This window comes from Rhinichthys klamathensis, unplaced genomic scaffold, assembly GCF_029890125.1.
Source record: "Rhinichthys klamathensis goyatoka isolate OS25496 unplaced genomic scaffold, OSU_Roscu_1.1 h1tg000011l_1, whole genome shotgun sequence".
Taxonomy (NCBI): Eukaryota; Metazoa; Chordata; class Actinopteri; order Cypriniformes; family Leuciscidae; genus Rhinichthys; species Rhinichthys klamathensis.
Window position 1 is genome coordinate 2394705 of NW_026606564.1, and position 17358 is coordinate 2412062.

Sequence of the window (17358 nt, forward strand, 5' to 3'; positions counted from 1 at the left end):
TTCATGTGCCCGCTCTGCCGGCCTCATACATGCTTATGTATACACTTCATGTGCCCGCTCTGCCGGCCTCATAATACATTCACTCCACGTTAAAAATCCCCCGGTATCACCCTGGGATTCATGAGTGGATTCATAGCGCGCACGGCATTGACCAGGTGTTCCCGCAGCGTAAGCTAGCTTACGCAATACGAGAGAACCTCTCGTAAGAGAACGAATCGGTTACCTAACGTAACCTCGGTTCTCTCTAGAAGAGGGAACGAGTATTGCGTTCCCGGCCGTGCTTGCGCTACTAGCGTTTCGCTTCACGCTGAAATAAATCAACATATAAGCCTGGGAGAGACTGTTATATACACCATAGCCACGCCCATTCTGGCGGGCCATGACGCAATGAGCGCGCGGGCGCCTCTCATTGGAAAGCGGGTTCAGCCCCGCTCTCCCATAGGCTTAAGCAGTTCTCTCTGAGCGAACCAATGAGCTGCTAGCTAGCCTGCTCTAGGTCTGCCGCAGAGGAACTGCGTTGTCAATGGATACAAATTATGAAATAATTTTTTGGCTTCAATATCTCAGCAAAGATGAATCTTTCCCGCAGCGTAAGCTAGCTTACGCAATACTCGTTCCCTCTTCTAGAGAGAACCGAGGTTACGTTAGGTAACCGATTCGTTTTAATGACACTCTTGTGCTACGTCACCTGACCACACCATTGGCCAATGAAACTGGCATGCTTCCACACGTGCTTGAGACACCGGCTCACGCATGAGCGTTCGCGTATATATGTTGTCGTTAACCAAAATTAAAACCATAGAAAATGTACTAACTGAAAAATGTATCAGAAATAAATATAAAAACAGTTACATTTCAGCTAGTTGCCGAGGGAGCATTTCTCATTTTCATTTTGATGAAGTACTAAAATAACTAATTAAAAAAGACTTAAAACTTAAGCTTAATAAAAAAATATATAGACATATTTAAAATAATAATAATAATAATAAAAACTCAACAAAATTAATACAACTTAACCAAAACTAAATAAAAAAATATAACCAAACTTAATCAAAATTTTAATTTAAAATTAAAATACAATAAATAAAATGTTCAAAATATTAACAAAAACTATAATAGTATATCAATACTAAAATAACACTGATATATATATATATAATATGATATGATGAGAAAACAGTGAACTATTATGTGAAAGGGTCCTGTGATAATTAAAACCTTCTGTTTCTCAGGATGAAATCTGGGCTATTTGGACTTTCCCCAGAATGGTGCTGACTGTATCCTTTTTTTCTCTCTCTCTGTTTATTTCTGCTCCTGTATGAGGGTCACTTGCCCCAGCCTCTCATTTTCCCTCAGGATGGATCGTGAAGACGAGGAGGATTATGTTTTGCTTAAAGGCTAATACTTCGAGGCAGTGATCTTTGAGTTTATGACTAAAGAAAGTGGTAAGTGTCTCTTGTGTTTTGTAGGTTTCATTTGAATCATTAGATTAGTTAATGAGTTTGTTTCATAGGCTATGCTCAACAAATCAGTCATGGTTTGGAGTCTTTGCTGGTAATTCATTTGAAATAATACCAATAATTCTGGACAGTGATTGAAAAAAGTATATAAACATATATATATATATATATATATTAAATCAACTGTTGTCCATGAGTAAAAAATAAATTACAGTATTTTGTAACCTAAATTTCCCAGGTCAAATTTGGTACATTTCTGTCAACTTTACTTTTTAATTCAGTAAAATAATGTAGCTGTTTATATAGAGAAGTATTAAGCACACATTGGTGTTTATGATTGTAGTAGACTTTTGTGCTCCATAAGAAGTAAGTTCCCATTGGTCACCCCTCCACATGACTGTAAATACAGTCTGCTCTCCCACAGGCATCTGACTGGAGCTGTAAGCAACATAAATAAACACCACTCACATAGTGGACTTTGTATACCGGGAGAACTTACTGACCTGAGGGCAAACACACCTACAAGAGCCGTTTTGTTCCTCATCTTGTGGGTTTATGTTTTGACAAGCCTTGATTTTTTTTAAGTATTAAAAATGTAAGAATGTGGTTATTGTAATGCAAATAAATGTTAGTATAATGTAATCTTATTATATTGATTACATTATTAAATATATTAATATAATTAACAATTATATTTAAACATTTCTAATTATTTTAAAAATAATTATAAGCCCTTCTTCGCCCTAATTCTGAAACAACCTTTGCTTATAAAGTTACACTATTATACTATCTAATAGTTTGTTAAATTAACTTTAATTTTGTTTACAGGAATTACAATCATACAATAAGATGTTCCAAATGAGACAATATCTTACTGTCCTGCTTCTGGTTGGAGCCGTGAAGTCACAGGTCAACCCTGGTGAGTGAAATGCAGGATAATGAATACAATTTCTAAATTAAAGGAGGAACAGTTTTTAATTCATACGATTATATTGTGCAAAATGTTTCTGTCGAATGTGCTGTGAATTCATCAATATAATAGCTCTGATTTTTCACAAACTTTTGGAGAACTTGGTTCAGCATCACTTCCGCTGCAGTTGTGTCAATGTGTAAATAAGTAATGAAAGAATAAAGAGAAAAACAAGAGGAAATTACATCTGAAACAATTTAAAAAAAGGCAGTTGTGGTTGTCAGAACTGTACCGTAAAAACACGGCAGCTAAATATATATTTTTTGTATTTATTTACCGATATAATAACTTGCTGAATTATTAAAATACCTTTTCTTTTTCTGATCTTTATGATACGACAATCACCAAAAAGCATAGGTGGTAAAGAGAAAGCCACATGATGAATCAAAACCCATCAAAAGTAGCTTTTCCACACTATGAGATAAATATTAATATACAGAAGGCGCACAATGTCATACACACAAAACACCATCATGGTAACACACATGACATTAAAATAATGCAATAAACATTATTTAAAGTAATCATGAAACAAAAGTTGCAATAGTCTTGTCTTCCCTATTGTGACACATATTTGAATGAAACGGCTTCTCGAAAAAGAAGAAATGTTAGGCGGGACTTGATTTTGTCCATGGGGAATTGATTGGATGGTTGTGGTTTGCCATTGCTGTGATGTCATGTGACTGACAGGTTGTCCCGCCCTCACGCCAGTAAACACATCATCAGAGAAAAGAAGAGATGATGTCACTGCAAGAGGAAGGGGAAGTTATTTTGATTCAAGATTACAAGGACACGTGAATTAAACGACAAAAAAAAACAATGTGCACGGATTCATCATTTATAAAGAAATACGGCAATATTCCATAAAAAAAACAAGAATTGTCCATTTAGATTTCATACTAACTTTAACAACATAATATGTAACATACAACCCTAATGTACAAAACTTTTCACTGTAAATCATAAGACATTTTTTACTTCCAAAAACTGTTGATTAGATTTGTCCCATGTCCCATTAGATTTATTATAGTCTCACCACAGGCATGTCATTGACGTTAGGTAGGGGATGGAGGAAGCTACTGTATGCTATTGGTCCAGTGTCTGTTTAAATGCCAAGGCTTACAAATCAAATTTAGAGGGATGTGAAGTATTTATTCACTGGTTGACTGAGTTTTCCCAATTTGTACTCCTGTACAGTGGAGTCTATTTATCATTACTCATATGAAGTGCTGCCTTAAGTTACAGTGGTGTTGGGATATACTGTATATATAGAACGAAAACGGCAAAAGTTTGAAATAATCTTTCTCCCAGCAAACTATTTCTGGTTCCTAGAACATTCTACGAATTATAGTTGCATTATAGAATTATAGAATTATAATTATGGTTACAGAAAAGTAGAAACTAAGAAACTAAACTAAGGAAAACAAAACAGGAATCATACACTAACATTAGAGAAAGTGTTTACTGGTAAATAGTGTGACAAAAAAAAATGTCTATGATAAAGTCCGGGCTCTTTTGCAGCAACAGTAACAAAAGATATAATTTAAACTTCTACCTAAAATATTTTTTAAAGAGAAAGAACTACTCAAAGCTGAGAAAGCCCTTCGTTGCATGGTGAGCTTGTCCTGGCATGAACATAAAAGTCTCTCTGTTTTCTGCTGAGGCCTCATGGATGGGGTTGAGTGGTATTTTGGGTATTTGCTTATAGGGTGTGGATTCACGTTGTAGAGGTTGTGTGACCACCTCTACGGAGCAGAGCTACAGCCCTTAGACTTTAGGATACATAAAAGGTGATGCGTTCAGTCCCCAAAACTACAGCTGACCCAAGAACCCAGGATCATTTCGCTTCAAGAAAGGTCTAGTTTCTTTCAGAAGAGACTGTTTGTGCTATTACAGTTCTGTCATAGGCATCACTTGGTTTGGGGGCTGGGTGGAAATTTAGGGGCCTGAACCAAGTGATGCCTATGACAGTACTGTAATAGCACAGACAGTGAGAAAATGTAGAGTAGCAATTTTGTTGTGCATTTTTGGGTGAACTAACCCTTTAGTTTAACTTGAAGTCCTAAAATAATTAAACTAAATAAATTAAATCTAATAAATAAAAAAATAATAAAAAACTATATAGACATTTAAAAAACTGAAACCAATAAAAAGGACAAAAATGCACAACAAAATTGCTACAATTAAAGTAAAAATATAAAATATAAAAATAACATCTAATTAAAAAAAAAGAGAAAAAATTGTATATAAATGATAATAAAATCACAATGAAATACATGGAAAATGCCTGTGTTGTCAATATGTGTAATTTAACCTTCCTAAATGTCATCCTGTGATAGCTGTATGTAGGTATCCGCTTGGGATGACTGGAGGCCAGATTCAGGATGAAGATATTTCTGCTTCCAGCCAATGGTCAGAGTCCACTGCAGCTCGATATGGCAGGTACATCCAACACTCTGATCACACTGACACCTGTTCAGAAACACTAATAGAAGTTATTTTCTCGACCGCATCCCTTTCTGTTCCAGATTGGATTTTGATGATGGAGATGGGGCCTGGTGTCCGGACATCATGGCTGAACCAGACCGTCTAAAAGAATTTCTGCAGATTGACCTTCGTACTCTCCATTTTCTCACTCTTGTTGGCACGCAGGGACGGCACGCAGACGGAGTGGGCAATGAGTTTGCCCAGCGATACAAGATTAAATACAGCCGGGACGGCACCCGCTGGGTCTCCTGGCGAGACCGGCAAGGTCGACAGGTGAGGTGGCAGTGTTATTTCTATCAATTCCATTAAGACTGCGATCTTTCAATTCAATTCATTTTGCATTTATTTGTATAGCACTTTTCACAATCTATATTGTTTCAAAGCAGCTTTACAGAAAATGCATGTCTACATTACAACCCAGACAGCAACATTGTGTCGGCCCACATCTGGTACGCGTTGTACCCACATGTACCAGATTTGGCCCGGATCTGGGCCGACATGTTGCTGTCTGGGAATTTAGAGTAATAGGTGACTGTGTCCAATTAATGTCCATATGTCAGAAATGTACAGTTCAAAGATAATACAAATCTTGCAGTTAGCTAACTTCATGTATTTATTTAGGCAGAAACAATGATCTCATTAAAGCAGTTATTACAAGTTGTGATAATGATTACAATTTAGAGAAAATTTGGCAGTGCTGCATGTTGATTCAGAGTTTACGTCATCTGAAGTCCTTGGCAGGGGTTGGCGTCCTCTCCTCACAGGTGTTGGGGCATCTGAAATCTTCGTAAGAGGCTGGATCTAAGCTGGAGCTGACAGTAGAGAGTCTGACTTGTAACTCGAAGGTCGCAGGTTCGAGTCTCAGTACCGGCAAATGTAGATGGGGGGAGTGAATGAACAGCGCTCTCTTCCAATCTCATTACCCACAACTGGGGTGCCCTTGAGCAAGGCACATAACCGAAATCACTCCCTGGGCACCGCAGCAAAAATGGCTTCCCACTGCTCCAGGTGTGTGTGTTCAATACTCACTGCTGTGTGTGAGCACTTGAATGGGTGAAATGCAGAGCATGAATTCTGTGTATGGGACAACACACTTGTCACTTCACATTACACTTTCACTTTCATCTGATACAACTGGAGTACAAGGTTATGAGATGCATTATGTGAATGCTTGGCTAAAGAGATGCGTCTTTAATCTAGATTTAAACTGGGAGAGTGAGTCTGAGCCCCGATCATTATCAGGAAGGCTGTTCCAGAGTTAAGGAGATAGATGTGAATACGCTCTCCCTCCTTTAGTGGACATAGGCTACGTTCACACTCTCAGTCCAAATCCGATTATTTGTGTATCCGATTGGAATCTGATCTAAAAGTATTGACTGTTCACACTGTGTATCGCAACTGTTCAGATCCGATTTGTTTGTGTCCATGTCGCCACTTTCTCCTGACTGGTGAATAATGATGATTTCACCATCTGCCCCGTGGAGAACACCTGCCCCACTTCGGATCCAGAGCACAGCCATCCATCACACCACTTCATGGAGTGTATGCCAGAGCCCACTGTAGACGGAGAGCTTGAGCGAGCCATGATGTGCGAGACAGATCCTGAAGGGTGAACCGAGCAAATCATCGCTCTGGAGCCCAAGGCTTGTGAAGCGTCTGACCAGGTGCGTTAGCCAGCAACATCGTGTGACCCGTGGGAATTCTAGTGGAATACGAGGGCATGGAGGAAGGCCCCGCCCACATTTCCATCATTGAGGTTGAGCTGCAGCTGGCCTCTGTTAACTGTTTTTACAATTATTTGGAAGAGGAAAATAAGTTTTTTCCTTGTCTCCCACTGGTCCTGCCCAGTTCAAAGTCTCCTGTGTCTCCAGAGTTCCCACCCAGCCTCCCTCTCCTATTCCAATAACAGCCAGTTCCTCAACCATGCCTCCGCTGGTTCTCTTCAGCCCCATGACTCTGTGTGTATCTGCCTCGGGTCTTCCGGTCTCCAGGTCTGCCCAGTCAAGAGGATCCCCCGACTCTGCCTCCAGCAGCTGTTCCCTTTACTTCACCTCAGTCTGTCGACCTGTCCGCTCCGCCTTGGCTCCTCCCTGGCTTTGCATCGGTCTTCAGGCACCATGGCTGTACCTCGCACGCTTGTCGCTGCGGCTCCCCCTTGGCCTCCAGGACCCTTTGTATCACCAGGTCCCATCTGCTCTCCATCTGCGCCCAGGACTCCACTCAATCTCCATCAGTCGTCCCCTGGTGTCGTCAGCCAAGTCTCCACCATGGCTTCTCCCTCCGACAACTCCGCCTTTGGCTTTCGTCATGGCTGCTCTCTACATCCCCACCTGTCTACTCCTGCTCCTTGCTCCCCCTGGCTCCTCCCACCCTTTACACCCCAATGAACTGTTCTGCCTGCCCCTGTTTGGTTACGTCCCTCTCCAGCTCTTAATTTTTCTTAATTTTATTATCATTTCATCACACTTATGTCTTTGTATGTCATTGTATGGAAAGAGAAGTCAAACATGTGTGTACTGAGGCCCTAAAGGGACATGGGGGAAAATAAGATGGATGGGAAAAATAATATTTCAATGCTTTAGTTTTCTCTTACAAAACTTTTGCATTATCCCAATAAAGTTTGAATTTGCTCGCAAAACGTTTTGGATGGAAATAAAATGGGGTAGGAAGAAAAATGCAAAAGTGTTGACATAATTTTTTTCCCTATGTCCATGTTCCTTTAAACACAGAGCCCCTAAACTTTAGGGGAATGACACAAGAGTGATTTAATGATGACCTAACATTTATTTCTGGGTGAACTTTAATTTTAAGCCTTAAAGAATGATGTTTATTGTGAAATGTTTCATGTGATTTCATGGTCTGTGTGTTCTCATAATTATTTAGATCATCGAAGGGAACAATAACGCCTATGAGGTCGTGCTCAAGGACCTGGAGCCCCCCATTATTGCTCGTTTTGTGCGTTTCGTGCCTGTGACTGACCCCTCTATGATTGTGTGCATGAGGGTGGAGCTCTACGGCTGTGAATGGCTCGGTAAACTATGTTCTTTCTAAGTCAGAAAACATTCTTTGTGCAAGTACTCAAATGCAGGCTGTGGCATTAACAAACCTCAAACAGGTTATATAGTTAGCTAAAATGCCTGATCACAACTATGCATAAAAAAGCTACAAGCATTTGCATTCACATTCTAGTGTAGAATGTGTTTCAAGCCGTTATATGATTGTTTCAGCCTTTAATCATTTCATCATTTACTCAGCCTTTTGTCGTTCCATTGTCTTTCTTTCTTCCTGAATGTCAAGACATTTAGTAAATAAAAACATAAATTTTGGTCTGTTATTTGGACTGATATTTCCTCCTCTAGTAAGATATTGAGGGGGTGATCTGTTTACCCCAATAGCCTACTTTTATAATGCTTTGGCAACTTTTTTGCAAGCTTGAAAGCGTAAGTCTGCATTAGATGTATTTGTATGTAAAGGAGTGACAACTTTATTATTCACACTGGTTTGGTACAAAAAAAAGTCTCTCTGCTGCAGATGGTCTGGTATCCTATAGCGCCCCTGCTGGCCAACAGATGAATTCCAGAGGCCAACAAATCCACTTAAATGACACTGTGTATGACGGTGCCATTAGTTACAGGTAGAGGATCACACACTAAACACTAAAGCAAATTTCACCATGTCATACAAATTAAAGAACAAGGTTTTCTTATTCTCTCAGTATGACAGAAGGTCTTGGACAGCTCACTGATGGAAGCTGGGGTTTAGATGACTTCACTAAAAGTCAGGTGTACGGTGTCTGGCCTGGCTATGACTATGTGGGCTGGACCAATGCTAGTTTCTCTGGTGGCTTAGTGGAGATGACATTTGAGTTTGACCGGGTCAGAAATTTCACATCAATGAAGGTTTGTCTGATCTACTGAAATACCTACATGTCCCTTAAAAACTGTACTTAAATAAATAAAAGGCCACTTAAGTGTAGGCCTACTTAAAGACTGTACTCTTTCACGACTGTTTCTTGACACACATACAGTAAGTACACTTTTAAAAGGTGCACTTTTTGTAATAATGTAAAATTAAAAAAATTTATTTTAAAGTACATTTTAAATCTTTATGTTTTAATAATCTTTTTGTATGGTGACCGGGAGGGGACATGTTCGGTTGTCGACCATAGCAACCTGGGATCAACAGAAATTGATAAATTAATATTTTAAAGTGTAGGCCTACTTCTTTTTCATGTATGTATGTATGTATTATTATTATTATGTATTAAATGGATATCCTTCTGTTTAAATAGGTCCACTGCAACAACATGTACACATGGGGAGTAAAAATCTTCCGACAGGCCATGTGTTACTTCCGTTCGGATTCAGACTGGGAGCCCAATCCTGTGTTGTTCAAGCCGAAAGCGGACAACATCAGTCCAAGTGCTCGGTTTGTCACTGTTGCCCTTGGCAACCGCATGGCCAGCGCAATTAGGTGCCGTTTTGTATTCAATGGCATCTGGATGATGTTCAGTGAAATTGCTTTCCAGTCAGGTAATAGAGGTTTAATTCTTTAATCTCTAGTTCTCCTTTTCTTATCGGTTCACTTTTTCTTTAGGCCTATTCATTTTAGCATATTAATAGTCGACTAAAAATAAAGCACTGCTACAGTTTAAAATGCCTTTCACACAAATTCACTTTTCAGATACAGCGATGTACAACACCTCTCTTGTTCCTCGTAAACGTAACCAACCCCCAGGTATTTAACCAAGGAAAATGGTATAATTATTTTACATACCCTTCATAATTCTTTGTGGTGTCATTTGGTTTTTACAGTTGTACAGTACAATATAAATGTGCAGGCAACAGCGCCCCCTGATGTTCATTACTTCATGCAATGGCCACATACATTTAAATGGAAAAACATTTTTATACACAAGATCAAGCTGAGTTATAGCATAATGGTGCAGCATATTAAAATGTAAAAAAGAAAAAAAGATGGGGTCGGAATATTTTCACTGTATGTGAATGGGAGAAATCATAACGTCGACTTTTTATAGAATCATTGGAACATAACTCAATAATTAGCTTTATGAAAGGATCTCCATTTGCACAGAACTTTTGATTCTGTGAAATATAAACATATGTATCATCTTTTCCATGCTTAATATTCTTCAGGGGATGATCCCACCCACAAAACTGATGACAGCCACACACGGATCCTAATTGGCTGTTTGGTGGCCATTATTGTCATTCTGTTGGCCATCATAATAATCATACTATGGCGGCAGGTCTGGCAGAAGATGATTGAGAAGGTAAGATTATGATCTTCAACGTCAACCTTAACTTTATACACTTGAGTTTGAAGCCTGTTGTACATTTGCTGTGCATAAAATGACTATTGGTAATCTTTTGCAATAGAAAGCTGTATATCATGACAATACAGTAAAATTCACCCTGTCAGCTTGTGGTTGTTAATGTAACATGTTTGTAACATGTACAGGCCTCTCGGCGTATGCTGGACGATGAGCTGACTGTGCGTCTTTCTGTTCAGAGAGAGGCGTTCGCACACCGTCACTCTTCTCTGTCCAGTGATGTTGAATCCAGTTCCACGTATGAAAGGATTTTCCCCATGGGATCTGACTATCAGGAGCCATCCCAACTTTTACGGAAACTACCAGAATTTCAGGCTACGGAAAACCTTGGTTAGGGCTGCTCAGTGTTCAAGAATTATGGATTTTTTTTGTCTATTCATTCTAGCTCATTATATGTATGTAGGAAATTTTTAGCCAAAAAGGAAAATTCTGTCATCATTTACTCACCCTCATGTCACACCAAACCTGTAAGATTATCTTTCTTCTGTGGAACACATGGAGACACGATTTTGAAGAAAAAAAAAGTCAATGAGCTCCAGTGTGGTTTGGTTCCCAACATTTTTTTAAATATCTTCTTTTGTGTTTTGTAGAAGAAAGAAAGTCATGCAAGTATGGAATGACCTGAGAGTTATATAATAATTTTGACATAATAATAATAATAATAATAATGACATTAGCCTACTTTTATTATTTAATATTATTAATAATAATTGTGTGTGTGTGTGTGTGTGTGTGTGTGTGTGTGTGTGTGTGTGTGTGTGTGTGTGTGTGTGTGTGTGTGTGTGTGTGTGTGTGTGTGTGTGTGTGTGTGTGTGTGTGTGTGTGTGCAAACTATCGTTATTAATATTTACCCACCTTTATGTCATTCTAAACTCAAATGCTGTTATGTTTTCAGTGGAACAAATATTTAAAGATCTTCACACAGCGGTGTTCAATACAATGACAGTTCAGTGTGGCCTTGTCTGTCTGGACAAAAAACACCAAACATCACCATGAAAGTATTCAACTGACTTCTGTGCTATATTCCAAGTGCTCTGAAAAGATAGAAAATTGAATTTTTGAATTGCCGAAATTTAGGGCGTTATTCACTGAAAATCTCTCAATTCAATGTATCATGAGAGGCTGGACATAAATGACATCATCATTCACTTTTTTGAGCTTCAAACTGTTGCTTGCAATTCACTGCCATTATCAAGCTTGGAAGAGCCAGGACATTTTTTTAATATAACTCCGATTGTATTCGTCTGAAAGAAGATGAGAGTGAGTAAATCATGGACTGACTTTCATTTTAAAGTGAACTACTCCTTTAATACGTGCTTTATACGTACTAATAAACAGCCAATATCCTAGTAATATTCAAGCTACTAGTTAATAGTGAGAATTGGACCCTAAACTAAAGCTTTTTTATTTTTGGGTGAACTATCGCTTTAACAACATAACATCCCTACAGTGTGTTCATATGGTTGTGTTACAGCAATGATCGATGCCCCTTCCGAACCCTCCACGGGCCACCCTACAGATGAGGTCCCGCACTACGCAGAGGCAGACATCGTGACCCAGCAGGAAACCACCGGGGCTCACAGTTACCGTGTCACTGTGGTCAACATGCCCTTATCTCCAGGACGGGACGGAGCTCTGGAGGAGTTTCCAAGGGAGAGACTGACTTTTAAAGAGAAACTTGGAGAAGGACAATTTGGAGAGGTTGGTGAACAATTCTCTTTGCCAAAAAGCTATTCTTGGTCACTCTATTTGTTATATGTGCTCATACCTGCCGCAGGTTCATCTGTGTGAAGCTGAGGGAATGCGGGAATTCATGAAGGACCATTGTGGTGACATCAGTGATGATGAGCCAATGCTCGTAGCAGTCAAGACACTAAGAGAGGACGCAAACAAAAACGCGAGGTAACACACAGGTGCAGGTGTCCCGCAATCGATGTCACGTGCCTGTTGTTGCTGAGAAGCACTGCTTTTTTGCTTTACAGATGCTGTCCAGCCATTTTAGGACAGTTTAAACTTTCCTCAAGGAAATCTACATTTTCAGGAACGACTTCTTGAAAGAGATCAGGATCATCTCACGATTAAGAGACCCGAACATCATTCGCCTGTTGGCCGTGTGCGTTGAGAGCGATCCGCTGTGCATGATCACGGAGTACATGGAGAACGGGGACCTCAATCAGTTCCTGTCCCGTCATGAGCTGCAGGATGAAGGAGTTCAGGACGGTGACTCGGCTACCATCAGGTATATCAGACTGGAAAAAATGAATAAAATGATTCTTTGGACCAAGTTAAAAAAAATACTCTAATTTGATACAGCCAAATTATTATTTGTAGTAGGCCTAGTATTATTTCAAACCATATCTATGGTTTTATTTAAACTTTACATTTTTATTTAATATAACAAAACATTTCTTTTTGCAAAGACTAAAATATTCATACAAAGTAAAAAAGATGTTTTAAAGACTAAATCAATATATTTTCTGTATAGACTAAACATTTTACTTGTTTTTTCTTATTTTCACCACACACAAAAGCTAAATTACCTATTATACGAAAGTAGAATTTTCACTTAAGATAAAACAAAACACATTTTGCTAGTCAATGTTTAATTTAGTTTACTTAGTATAAATAAAGACTGGAATATGTTTATATGAAATAATGTTTGCTTAGTGGCATGGTTAAATTTGGATCATTGAAGGTCAGCAGACTTTGGTTAATAAAGTGAGATTAAATACATAAAGTATATATGTATTTATCATATTTAATTAATGCGGATTTGTGCAGTATTCTGTTTGCATTTGACTATTTTCATTCATTTTGAGGAATACTGAATCTGTTTTTGAACTATCCCTTTAACAACATAACATGCCTACACTGTGTTCAGATAGTTGTGTTCCAGCAATGTATGTTCATGCATATTCACATTAGTCTAGAACTGCAATAACCATCATGTTTACACATCTGCACAGACGAGGTGTCAGTCAATAAATGGGAGAACAAAGTAGCTAACTTGCGTTACTTATTTGAAAAAGTAACTCAGATATTTTATTATAAATTTAAAAGGAATAATTAATAGTGAAACAAATAGTAAAAAAGTAATATGATTACATAACTTGTATTACTTGTAATTTGCTACCCCCAAACTGTTCATTTTCATTTGGGGTGTAACGATACCATCGTCACGATTCGATATATATATATCACGATACTGAACTCACGATCCGATATTATTGCGATACTGCAAGACATATGATAAAAGGTTAACAAGATGTACTGTTGATTAAAATGCTAAATTTGATATTACATTGTGGCTGGAAATGACTTGGTGCTGGAAACCCAATACACACAATAGTGACACCTGTTTCTGAAGCTGAAAATACAGAATTATTTTAGATAAACATGCTTGCACTCTGTCACTGATTAGATATATTTAAAATAATGTAGGCCACTTTTTACTGGTAACATAAAAGATTTAGCATTATCAGGACCCACAAATATCCCCCCATTGCATTATTATACTTTATATTCAACATTATAAAGTAGTTTAATGTAGTACTGACACTAAAACTCTGTAAACTTGATTTTTTTTTCATGCACAGTATTTCTTTATTTTGGGTATACACAATAGAGATTGTCACTATCCATGAATCATGATACACATTGTTGCATTTTTGTAAACAACGCGGTTGTTTCTCTTTCAGTGCAAACACTACACTCAAGAGTTGTTGATTTGAATTCTGCACTATTCCATGTCTTGTGAAGCCATATACACTCACCGGCCACTTTATTAGGTACCCCATGCTAGTAACGGGTTGGACCCCCTTTTGCCTTCAGAACTGCCTCAATTCTTCGTGGCATAGATTCAACAAGGTGCTGGAAGCATTCCTCAGGGAGTTTGGTCCATATTGACATGATGGCATCACACAGTTGCCGCAGATTTGTCGGCTGCACATCCATGATGCGAATCTCCCGTTCCACCACATCCCAAAGATGCTCTATTGGGTTGAGATCTGGTGACTGTGGAGGCCATTTTAGTACAGTGAACTCATTGTCATGTTCAAGAAACCAATTTGAAATGATTAGAGCTTTGTGACATGGTGGAAGTAGCCATCAGAGGATGGGTACATGGTGGCCATAAAGGGATGGACATGGTCAGAAACAATGCTCAGGTAGGCCGTGGCATTTAAACGATGCCCAATTGGCACTAAGGGGCCTAAAGTGTGCCAGGAAAACATCCCCCACACCATTACACCACCACCACCAGCCTGCACAGTGGTAACAAGGCATGATGGTTCCATGTTCTCATTCTGTTTACGCCAAATTCTGACTCTAACATCTGAATGTCTCAACAGAAATCGAGACTCATCAGACCAGGCAACATTTTTCCAGTCTTCAACTGTTCAATTTTGGTGAGCTCTTGCAAATTGTAGCCTCTTTTTCCTATTTGTAGTGGAGATGAGTGGTACCCGGTGGAGTCTTCTGCTGTTGTAGCCCATCCGCCCCAAGGTTGTGCGTGTTGTGGCTTCACAAATGCTTTGCTGCATACCTCGGTTGTAACGAGTGGTTATTTCAGTCACTGTTGCCCTTCTATCAGCTCGAACCAGTCTGGCCATTCTCCTCTGACCTCTGGCATCAACAAGGCATTTCCTCCCACAGAACTGCCGCTCACTGGATGTTTTTTCTTTTTCGGACCATTCTCTGTAAACCCTAGAGATGGTTGCGCGTGAAAATCCCAGTAGATTAGCAGTTTCTGAAATACTCAGACCAGCCCTTCTGGCACCAACAATCATGCCACGTTCAAAGTCACTCAAATCACCTTTCTTCCCCATACTGATGCTCGGTTTGAACTGCAGGAGATTGTCTTGACCATGTCTACATGCCTAAATGCACTGAGTTGCCGCCATGTGATTGGCTGCTTAGAAATTAGGTGTTAACGAGCAGTTGGACAGGTGTACCTAATAAAGTGGCCGGTGAGTGTAAATAGTATGTTTCTTGAGATGGAAATTTAGCATAAAATACAGTAAATGTCTTCTTTTTCTCTCTAGCTACAGAAAACTGATCAACATGGCCTCTCAGATTTCCTCTGGAATGAAGTATCTGTCATCTCTGAATTTTGTTCACCGTGATCTCGCTACACGCAACTGTTTAGTGGGCACAAATAACACCATCAAGATCGCTGACTTCGGCATGAGCCGAAACCTGTATCGTGGAGATTACTACCGCATACAGGGACGTGCTGTGCTCCCCATCCGCTGGATGTCCTGGGAGAGCATCCTTCTGGTAAAGACTGATGGAGTCAAATATGCGGCGGCTTAAACTCACATCTGTTTGACCATGTGTGTTTCTACAGGGTAAGTTCACCATGGCCAGTGACGTGTGGGCATTCGGGGTGACCCTGTGGGAGATTCTAACCCTGTGCAAGGAGCAGCCGTATGCCCAATTTACAGATGAACAGGTGATCGAAAACAAGGGCGAGTTTTTTAGAGACCAAAACAAACAGGTGAGACTTGCAATGTGTGTAATCATAATAATGGCAAGCCAAGTCTTTCAGTATCTGTGTAAATAATTTTCATGTACAGCAAGGCTGTTTTAACCTTTACAGATCTATAAATCGCCCATCAGAGACCTACAGAATAGAAATGAACTAATTTGACAACAATATTCCCTTGTGTAATGCATAACAAATCTGTAATTTCCCACATTTATAAATATATATTCCACAATTTATTTTAATTAATCTAATATTTTAATGTTATTTTGTTGACAAATATTTTTATTTCTGCATTTTAATTCATCTTAATCTAATTATTTTTAATTTATTATTGTATTTTATTATTCATTTTATATTTAAAATGATATAAAATTGACCCCATTTGGACCGAATGCAATGATTGGACGAACATTTTATGGGTCTACGCCTTACACAGTCGAAATATACCCCCCTCCCCCTCCAATACCTAAAAATAGCTGGCACTGCAAGATGAGTCAGGGAAAATCCATGTAATAACTTGGAAAAAACAAAAGGTGTCAGTGCTGAGCTGTTTTTTTAACCCCTCAGGTCTATCTGCCAATGCCGTCCTGCTGTCCTGATTCAGTGTACAGCCTCATGCTCAACTGCTGGAAGAGAAATGCCAGAGAAAGACCCACGTTCCTGGAGATCCACAGCACACTGATGGAACAATATGACTAATTCCATGCGGATGTACAGAGCAGCTTTTCCACGCACATTCAACCCTCTTAGATTGTTTTAGCTCTTAAGAGAAATTCGGAGATGTGAGAAAAGCCCAGCTTATTGTAATAGCAATATCCTTCTAATTTCAGTATTTATAAGAAAATCATACATAGACCTGCATACATATTACATATTATATGGGAATAATGTTTTGTAATTATTTTAAAATGTAAAAAAAAAAATTTCAGTGCTTTCTGTGAATTTTGCTGTTGTTGTCATTTTTTATTAAATATACATATTTGCTGACTTATTGGGAAGGAATGATTCTTCATTTGGGGGGGAAATATTATTTCCTTATAAAATATTTCTACTTTCTTTCTGTTGATATTGTTGTGCTCAAAGTGGGGGGATCTGGGAAATATCAGGGGATCTGGGAAATATCATATGTTGTAAAAAAAAAAAAAATGTTGGAAATGTTTATATAACTATGTGAATAACCAGTAACATCTCGGGATATAATAAATTACTGATCAGCCTTTTTTCCAGATCTGATCCTTTTATGAATATTTAACTGTTCCTCGGATTTTAGTGATTTTCAACATAAAATAAATGAATGAATTAACGAATTAATACTTGATACATAAAAAATCAATTTAACGGAAAAAAAACTGATCTTGTAGAGTAATAGGTGAGTGGACAGCACATCAATAAACAAGGCAGTGCTGCTTTGTAGATTGAGCCTTGGACTCGGTTGAGAAACATCACTCAGCTCAGCCTAGATACGCTGCAACGAACTATCAATGATAAACAAGCAGTTTCACGTGACGCCAATCCAGATGCACATTTCATCCGATGAGAAACGTTTTACTTTTCGTTAAGAATAACCTGCCCTTGAATTCGCACTTCTATAATTCACAGT

At 38.8% G+C, this 17358-nt stretch overlaps 1 protein-coding gene across 1 annotated transcript; it reads left to right on the forward strand.

Annotated features, from left to right (window-relative positions):
• The first annotated feature begins 2295 nt into the window (after positions 1-2295).
• On the forward strand, positions 2296-16591 carry ddr2b (discoidin domain receptor tyrosine kinase 2b). The gene is made up of 16 exons (XM_056263881.1): positions 2296-2379; positions 4770-4872; positions 4959-5190; positions 7801-7948; positions 8449-8551; positions 8633-8816; positions 9209-9449; positions 9601-9654; positions 10074-10210; positions 10399-10600; positions 11745-11971; positions 12048-12172; positions 12312-12509; positions 15313-15547; positions 15618-15767; positions 16326-16591. The coding sequence occupies exons 1-16, from the start codon at positions 2310-2312 to the stop codon at positions 16455-16457; spliced, it is 2541 nt and encodes an 846-aa protein (XP_056119856.1). The 5' UTR covers positions 2296-2309; the 3' UTR covers positions 16458-16591.
• The last annotated feature ends 767 nt before the right edge of the window (positions 16592-17358 follow it).

What these genes read in the sequence shown, in the direction of transcription:
- ddr2b (XM_056263881.1), top strand. Translation starts at nt 2,310, where the DNA reads ATGTTCCAAATGAGACAATATCTTACTGTCCTGCTTCTGGTTGGAGCC. An exon ending in GGTGACTCGGCTACCATCAG is followed by an intron (nt 12,510 to 15,312) that starts GTATATCAGACT and finishes TTTTCTCTCTAG; the next exon opens with CTACAGAAAACTGATCAACA. An exon ending in TTAGAGACCAAAACAAACAG is followed by an intron (nt 15,768 to 16,325) that starts GTGAGACTTGCA and finishes TTAACCCCTCAG; the next exon opens with GTCTATCTGCCAATGCCGTC.